General features: G+C 48.0%; 1 protein-coding gene across 1 annotated transcript in view; it reads right to left on the reverse strand.

The window, feature by feature from the left end:
* Nucleotides 1–450: 450 nt before the first annotated feature.
* TSPAN7 (tetraspanin 7) overlaps nt 451–9370 on the reverse strand; it is a 125600-nt gene continuing 116680 nt past the window's right edge. Inside the window, exons 6-8 of the mRNA XM_081808994.1 lie at nt 9287–9369; nt 1659–1734; nt 451–1436 (exon numbers count right to left, since the gene is read on the reverse strand). Of these exons, the coding sequence (XP_081665120.1) occupies nt 1666–1734; nt 9287–9369 (152 nt within the window). The 3' untranslated portion in view covers nt 451–1436; nt 1659–1665. The remainder of the gene's footprint in view (nt 1437–1658; nt 1735–9286; nt 9370) is intronic.

Below are 9370 nucleotides of genomic sequence, written 5' to 3' on the forward strand. Positions count from 1 at the left end.
CACGGTGTGATGTCATGTCTTCTCCAGACTGAGTTTCTTCAATCCAGACAAGAAAGAAGGAAAGGAAGAATACATGCTCATTAGAAACAAGGAAGGAAAGAATAGATGCTCATTTCCTTTTTTTTTTTTTTGTAAATGACATTCAGAGTTTTGAAAACTTTGCTGAAACCTTTCCGCCTCTAGCCTGAAATAATATGAAGCTTCTATTTTTGCAGCCAACAGTAATCCTGTTCATGATAAATGATTCAAGTTTCTGAAATGTCGGTAAAAAAGTCTGACCCCTCGGCATTTGCACTTGCCCGAGGCTATTTCAGTGGGGTGGGAGCATGCGTGGGGGGGGTGTGGCAGCGTGTAAGGTGGTGGTCCACTCCCAATCCCCCGTGGAGCAAGATGAAGTAGAAATTATGTGTTTAGACGCTTCCCCAATAAGCAAAGAGCAAAATGCAGCAATTTGTAATGATTCTATTTATTAATACATGTATCACAAATGTTCACAATATCAACGCATTCTTGTTGGCATGCTAGACAGAGGCATTGTTTCTTAAGTTCTTCTAAAAATATTTTGACTTTGTTCCCCCTTCACATTCGTTTTTAAACTGAATTGCTGAGGTCCTCGATGTCCGTAATGTCGATGCAAAGAAAAAATACAGAAAGAAGTGAAATAACACAAGAGCAATTAATTGGGGAAGAACAGAAGTATTATTATCTCCTTCACAGGAGGCAACAACACAGCTTGGTAACAGGATTATACAGGGTTTCACCCGAGAGGCATGGGGGCCACTAAACTGTCTACACACACCCAGGCATGTAACAATAATGAGCAAGGAGGCCACCTAACGCTCAGCTATTTCCTTCATGCATGACGCAGGCTTTTTCCTCCTCACGGACCATTACTGATGTCTGTCTTTACATATCCTAGGCAGCCTGAAGAAGGTAGGAAAGAGCCTTAGTAAAGGGAAGACCAAACCAAAGGAGATTAAGCCAAAAGAACAGACAGCTATCAGCTTATCTACATCAAGGGGTATGGCATTTATCAGTCCTGAAGGGTGAGCGGGAACCTTCCATACTACATGCAGGGCCTGGCGGGGCCAGGGACGGTGTGATAACCAGTCACCTACAATGAGCTAGAGTTGGACCAAGTACAGATGAAGGAGATGGCACGCAGGGGGCCTCAGGTGGGGTCCGCTAGGACTGGATGCAGGGAACCCGGCTACACTCTGGCACGACGGGGCTTCACCAAATGGAACGGTACACGGGATGCGGGCTGGAAGGCGGAGCGAGACTGCGCGGGCGGGTCGGTTGCACACTGGCTGGGGGGTTAGGGAGCGCGGGGGCGGGTGTGTTAGGTACTGTGCTCTAACATCCTCTGGAAGTCTTTCAGAGAGTGCTGTGGTTCCTTTTTAAAACAGGTCTCTTATTCCATCGTGCTTGAAAGACTGCGAGAGAAATGAAAACACGTGAGTGACTTACGGTTAATAAGGACTTAAAATAAGGTAACAAGCTAAAAGGAGCATTCGGACGTTTCACACCATCCTCCCTGGGCCACAGAAATGAGGTTTCAGCACGTGCGCGGGTGCTACCGAGATCAGGTAGGTTAAGTGGCAGGGTGTGCCCCAGAGGGAGAACCCCGAGATTAAACACTCCCCACATGCACTCACCTTCTCCTTACACCATCTCATACTGGTTGGCCGTGATGAACCGGGACAGACAGCAGGCCAGCAGCATGCCGATCAGCTGTTGCCAGAAGAGAAACGAAGACCACAATCTCAAGTCACTGAACTGCACACTTCTTTGGCCCCCCAGATGTAATTTTTAACAACTGAGGGCTTTTGTATGCGAATGAGGAAAAGGGCACTAAAGAAAAAGATCAATCGTGATTTCCCTGGGGGGCGTCTAAGACTTCGGGAGTCTGACTGCTAGGGCAGGACACCTGGAGGTTCTAGAACCGGCCATGAGGTTCCACTCTAGCGTGCTCTGGCTGCTTAAAAACAACTTTTGACACATAAGCAGTGTTACGATTTGTTCGTGTGTTACGAGAGTAGGGGAAAAAATGGAAGGACCACAGAATTAGTAAGGTATGCCCAAAAAGGCCGAACGTGTGCATCGGGCAGATATCGCAACATGGTGCGATCCCTCCGCCATTCATGGCCAACAGGATAGTCTTTCTTCCCTTAAGGCAACGAGACACTATTCTTGCCTGGGTGAGTTTGCCAGGTGAGGCAAGAAAGCCATGGCTTGAGAGTGGTAGGTGTTGGGTTAGGGGAAAGGGGACATCAGGGCTTTAATTTCTCTTTGTGTCTAGCCATGTAGATATTTTAGGCCTACGTTTTGGTTTCCACCTCAGATGTGCAGACTCTGGTGCTCTGAGGGCTGGCACCCAGTGTTGGTGCGTCAACCAGCCTTCCAGGTGAGAGAAGCAATTCATCCAGGCCACGCGGTGGCCCTTATCTTACAGGTGGGACACATGCAGGCACACCGGGTCCCACTGTGGCTTGGGGCAACCCCTGAACACAGCTACCTTTCTTGCGGAAATCCTGGGTTCTTATCTTCCTTTTTAAAAGTAAAACTATGCCGTGAAATATAAAAACCATAAGTTCCGTCAGGTGAGGAAAAATCACCACCTTATTGAACTCACCCTATCTCCTACCAAGGCTCTGACCAACATCATTTTGTGCCACAAAATTCATAGTATCCTGCCCAAACCACCAAATCACCAAAGGAGCCATGGCTGTAACCTCCAGAATTCTGTGCCAAATGACACAAATTAACCCCCCCCCGCCCCCGCACCCACGACCCTGAGATCATGACCCGAGCCGAAATCGAGTCGGACGCTTAACCAACTCAGCCACCCAGGCGCCCCTAACACACTTGATACTCTTAAAAATCAGATTTCGGCCAAAAAAAACCAAGTGATCATTAGAGGTATAGCATATTCAAGTGTATCAAGCTATTTAACCCTCACCACATCCCTGTACAATATTACTGTCCTAACCTTCCAGATAAGAACATGGGCTCAGGGGAGGTTAAAGAATTTTCCCCCAAACCACACTGGTAGTTCATCCAGAACTTAAGATTCTACCCTCTTTCCCCTGTCGGAGGACAGCCCCTTTCTTTGCCTCCCCCCTCCCCCACCCCTACAGCTCAGCCTAGACCCTGTCCTTTTCCAGAATCACTCCTCTGTCTCACACTATCAGGGGTTCCTTCCTGCCTTGCCTTGCAAACTTTGGACAAAGGGGTTTCAGTGGGCATCTCTCCATTTGATTTCCAGTTCCTAAACTCTTTTTTCTTTGTAAAAGCTGATGAGTTTCATGTTTCCCCACTGAGCTCACGTGTGCTTGAAGCACTGAGGATAGTTACTACTCCGCTTCGTGGGTTCCAACGCTCTCATAATTCAGTGCTTTCTGATGCTCCTGGCCTCCATGGCAATTCATGAGCCACACAGCCAGAAGACTCCTTAGGATGCTTAAATATTTCTTGTATCTAAAATCTCTGCTTTCAGGGAAATATAGCATGGGCTTCCACTTTTTTTTTTCCCCCAAAACAGAAGCAGCATTATTCTTAAGCACTGGACTTCTAAAAATATCAGTACAAATGAAAGCTACTTGCTTTTAAACTTACTGCCTTTTACCTTGAAACTAATAATACAGTATGTGTTAACGAAATTGAATTTAAATAAAAAATTAAAAAAAAAGAAAGATGCTTTTCACAAAACCAAAAACAAAAACAAAAAAACCAAACAAACAATCAAAAAACCTCACTGTGTTTTATATTTCTGGGGCAAGAACATACCTTCTGTTTGCCCACGGAAGAAGACAGATTTTTAAAATTATTTTTCAACATCTACTAAGAAATTTGTTTTCCTAAAAAAAAAAAAAAAAATAGCATCCTGAACTGAGGTTCATAGAAGCTATATGAAAACAGTATTTTGCACACACTGGCTTTTATTGTATTTGATTCTAGTGCAAGAAAAACTAGGATTTGGGGTGTGGTAGGTATTTTGGATTTTCGCAGGGTTACGGATTTCAAATTTGCTCTAGTGTTTTTACCATATTTGAGAGAAAACTTTGACCTCTCACCTCCATAAGTACCAAGTTCAGGGAAAGTCAGGAGCTGGGGAGGAGGGGGGAAGCATCCTATACTTCACAGTAGCTGTCACCAAGTGATTTCTGGGTACCTGACGGAAAGCCTGTTCAGCCAAAGTCAGGGCCTCTGCCTCAGTGTGAGTCAGGACAAACGCTTGCTTGCCACTAGACCCAGTTCATCTGTAGCCAGAAAAGTCCATCCTTATTTTGATGAACTCTTGTTTCAGGCTAACTATATGGAAAAAGCCCCTCAAAGAGTAGAGGTACGTTCTGTGCCCCTGAGAAGCACGCTGCTGGTGTGTAGCAAGGCTGAAGTAGGCACTAGGCCAGACTTCTGCTTTAAGGCCCGGATGGAGAGAGGAAAAGGGGGCGCTCGTCTCTCATGCTGGAAACCCCTCAGGACGGAGACCCCAGAGCCACTCCTCACCATTCTGGTGGCCGGTGAAAGGCCTGGTGCCAGACGGCCTCCGGAGTTTTAGATCAGATTATTTATATTTGGTTGACGAAGACTTTGTAATTCATCTTCATCTAGTTTTTTTTGAGGTGACATTTTATTTTTACCACTGTCTGCCCTGTCAGTACTATATTCTGCTTTCTTTTGGGTCATGGAAACCTCTGGGACGTTCCGCCGCTTCAAGAACTGAGAAGCCAGAGAGGGGGAGAGAGAAGAAAAGGCCTCCACTTAAGAGAAGGCTGACTCCAGGCTTTCTCAAGGCCCTCCCACAGAGACAGCCTGACAGGTCGAGCGACATGGGGTGCCCCACTGGGGCTCTGCACTTCACCGGGGACCCGGTAGATGCCAAGAGGTGGGAGAGAAGGGCACGAGAGAGGTGGGGCCCAGGCCAGCGAAGACCAGAGAGCTAAGGGCCAATAGGCCCAGGGCGTCCTCCCTGCCATCACCATGGGAGGCAAAGGTGGCCCAATTCCCGATTCCAGTCCACAGAGAGGACAGCAAAGTTGTAAAGGCAACTTTCTGAACAAGCAAGCGACAAGCAATAGGTCAAAAGCTTATTAGATCCTTATCATGCCTGTGGAGATGGTATGCTAATGACTGAGGTGGGAGACCAAATAAAACTTCCGTGCCTTGGGCAAGTGCCAAGGAATCTGGTTTGACATAAAACTGTATAAATGCTATTCGGGACCATCTCGGGCCCTGAAGATACTAGGGGAATAAGTAAATAGTTCCATTAGCCTTCTTTGGCCATGTCTCATCAAGGCTATGAACAGCTTCATCCAGCCCTCTACAGGGAAAAGGTCATAAGTCCCAGAAAAGAGTTCCTGGTTCATAATGAATCATCCCAGCAGCCTGTGGGCCCTGGAAGAGGCCCCACAGGGGTGCGGGTCAGGGGACGGATGGGTAGGAGGAGGATCTGTCTTTTTTTTTTTTTTTAAGATTTTATTTATTTATTTGACAGAGAGAGACACAGCGAGAGAGGGAACACAAGCAGGGGGAGTGGGAGAGGGAGAAGCAGGCTTCCCGCTGAGCAGAGAGCCCGATGCGGGGCTCGATCCCAGGTCCCTGGGATCATGACCTGAGCCGAAGGCAGACGCTTAACGACTGAGCCACCCAGGCGCCCCGGATCTGTCTTTTTTGATGAGTACGCTTTTCCTTTCAATTTCACAGACTCAATCCCTTTCATTATAAAAGCACAAGACGAGTTCCCTGTACAGGTTCTCTGAGGCAAGATCAAGGGCGATCTCTGGCCCCAAAGTTTAAGACAGCAGGCCAGGTGGAGGGGTCAGAATTATAAGCCTGGATCTAGAATAGCAGCCCAACCTCAAGCAAGCCACTCAAACCTCCCCTTCTGGAAAATAGCTCTACCGTCCCCACTCAGGACCGTTCTGTGATGTGGAGGATCAACCCAGCCTAGCACGCTCCACGTCTAGTGAAGCTAGACAGACATGTGTCTGTTTCCACTGGATGCAGAAGGCTTACCGCGCCTCGCCTGCAGCGCACAGCAGAAGGCCGGCCAAGGGGAGGGGCGGTGTCTCAAACGGAGTGAGCGGCCAGACTCAGACACCTTCAGCTTTGGCTTCCGGGCCATGTTAGAGGCGGGGTGGGGGGTGATATTCCCATTATCCTCCCTCTCCCTCTCGTGCGTGCACGTGGGCACACTCTGCTTGTGCGTGTCTCCCTCTCCAAGCTCTCTTGAGTAAAAGAGGAGCTGCCAGAGATGCATGGAGGAGGTACCCTAGCAAAACACTCAACTTCCTGCTATGAATTTATAGGGGAGCAGGACCTGCCCATCAAGTCCAGACAAATGGGTTTTCCCTTGAGAGGGCTCAGGCCATGGGAGTTTGTGAAGGAAGTCTTAAATGCCTGCCCAAATCCTGCCGCCCCAAAAACAGAACTCAGGGGCTTTAAGTTGGCTAAATGAGCTAACCAGGGACAAAGTTTTTGCATAGTCTGTGGAAAGGCTAGATTTGGCTTAGTTTGCCTTGTACTTTATACCACCTTTATTTCTGACACAACAGATGTGCAAGGCTAGTTTGTTCCCACAGATGATAGCGTGGATGTGGATGTTAGCAGAGCAGGGGAGGGAAAGGGCAAGGAGCAGGTGGAGGGTGGGTGAGGAAAGGGGAAGAGGAAGGGAGAGGAGAGGGAGAAGAGAAAGAGAGAGAGAGAGGGAGGGAGGGAGGGAGAGAACACGTGACAGAGCTCTGTTCTTTGCTACCTACTTTGGCCTCTACTCAGTAGAACCTGCTTCAGTATAGAAAGGCCAAGACATCGACCAACATGAGTGATTCACCTGAATCAGCCAACAGGTGCTAGGTTTTACTCTGACACTGGTCCTAAAAATTTTAAACACATGTGGCTAAAGCTTTGGTTCTGGGTCATTGACCAGGACCGGTATGGCTGGTTCTTCCTGAATAGGCTTCTGGTAAGTGGCCGCCGCTGTCCCGGAGAGGCCTCGGACCCACTGGTATGTGGAAGCCAACTTCAGCTCCTGGCACATCACACTAGTTAAAGGCAGCTGTGGCTCTTCCTCCCCCTGCCTCCAGTGGAGCATGGCAGGTCCCAAGTCTCTGCCTCACGCACCTGTCTGGTCCCGGGGGTGAATGGTATTGGCTAGGCGATGCCACTGGGCTTTGTGTTTTGTTGTCTTAGCCCAACAATGATGTGGTACCTTGATGAGACCTAAAATCTCTGTAGAGTTTCTGTTTGGAGGTTCCCTCAGGGATGCTGGCCCCTCTCTCACTTCCCCAGAGGACCACGGAGCAAACTCCACAATCCCCATGTCAGGGATTTCTTCAAGGTTAGCACAGATGGATTAATGCTCACCAGGCAATTTGTCTAAAGCAGAAATCCCCACCCCACCCCACCCCACCCCCTTCATAGGGAAGCATGACAGAGAAGTAGAAGAGAGGTCTTAATCAGATCCTTCATGACTTGGTTCACCTCACTAATGAAAATGGGAGAATCCCCCGTGCCCCTCATGGCTGTGCAGGAACATTCTTAGATGACATGATGTTTTATCCATGAGATTCCAGTCTCTGTGAGGTTCTCTTCTCCCCATGGAGAGTATTGGCATCAGGTCCCTTTATGGTTCTAGGAGAGCCATTAGGGGAGACCTCACCTATAGTCCTTCCTCCGAGGGGACAGTCGTCCCCAGCCACCAAGCACACATCTGGCCTGTCGGTGGCATTAACCTGACCCTGCATATACACGCACAAACGGATGTGCAAGCTCTCTAGTGCACCTTGCATGTCTATATCGGACGCGCGTCCCGGATCCTCTAAGACATCCCCTGGCCATTACAGACATGTCACTGAAGTGTTATGACTCAAGTAGGATAGCAATTGGAGGAAATTTTGGGCAGCAACTTTTTGGGAAAGGTCTCTGGAGACGAACCGGCATGGTTTGTGGTGCCATCTTGGTTTGCGTGTTGGCGTGTTGAGAGTGTAATTCCCTTCATGAGCTGCAAACCATGAAGAAGCACGGTGAAAGAATTTTGAAGCCACCACAAGGAGCGCGCACTCCCATGGGATGAGCCCACATGCTCTTGTCAGATGAAATGTCACCTAGGTTTTTGTCACTGCTGAGGAAGAAGTTTGTCAACTGACCTGGGGCAAAACCCTTTCTTTGCAAAAAACTACTAGGGCCACGTTCTAGTCCTTGATCTAAGTGAGGGTGACACAGGTATGTTCACATCGTGCTGATTTATTAGGCTGTGCATTTATAATTCACGTATTTTTCTGTATATGCCATATTTCAATTAAAAATTTTGAAGAACGAACTTGGCTAGAACGAATGTGTGCAGGAAGGAAGGAGGTATGGGGGGGGCAGGGAAAAGGTAAGTATAGTCTGAGAGAGCAAATATAGAATTCAGGCAGGAGAAATTAGAGTGGGGGAGAAATATTACCAAGAGAACGTTAACTGGGCTTTGTTGGAAAAACGATCTGTTGGCCCGAAAAAATTTGGAGTTAAACATACATCAAGTTTTCATTTGGTTAAGTATACACACCAATCCTCCCACCCACAGCACTATCGTTGCAACAATATGATCATTTGGCTGGGAGATCAGAGGCCTGTGGGATACTGTACTGCCCGGTGGAGGGGCCCAAATTTTAGAGTCAGCTTAATCTTGTTCTTTCCTCGAGGACGTGTGGCGCACTTCGTTGGCAGAATGACTTCTCCCATTATTTTATAGAGGCTGCGTGGAGATAAAGGGCTACACAATAGACAAAAATTCCGTTTCCTCGTAAGGAACCATAGTCAAACTTAGGATGAAAGTAATGATTGCAAGATGACATTCGCTAACTGTAGGCTTTCTGTAAAGGGAGACAGCTCGTGCATAATCGACAGGAACGAAGAACAAAACAGGGACAGGTCAACCAGAAAAAAAAGCCTCCCCCAAATCCAGATCAGCCATTTGATGTTTGGAGTTGTTTATGCTCCAATTAAGCCAGCACTTTGTTCAGTTAACCTCCATTTGACCTACAGAAGAAGCAACTTGTTTTCTGGAGCTAGTCATTAGTTGAACTGTAACTGATATTCCCTTGATGGCAAAACTTCATTTAAGTTGAAAAAGGAAAATCAATAAACAGATGACCTGAGGACTAATGAGCAAGGAGCTCTGACCCCATCTATCAGCCTCTCCCTAGGCGCAGGGGGGGCAGGCGGGGAATCCGGAGACGGGGGAGGGAAGCTGGGGCAGGAGGCTGGGGAAGGCCAGGCCTGACCGCACAATTACGCAGCCTACCTGAGAGAACGCGATTCCAAAAGCCACTCCAGCAATGATTCCCATGTTGGTCTCCATGAAACTGGTCACCAGATCATAACAACC

The sequence above is a fragment of the Leptonychotes weddellii genome, chromosome X (assembly GCF_054177405.1).
Source record: "Leptonychotes weddellii isolate Sample4059 chromosome X, ASM5417740v2, whole genome shotgun sequence".
NCBI classification, from domain to species: domain Eukaryota; kingdom Metazoa; phylum Chordata; class Mammalia; order Carnivora; family Phocidae; genus Leptonychotes; species Leptonychotes weddellii.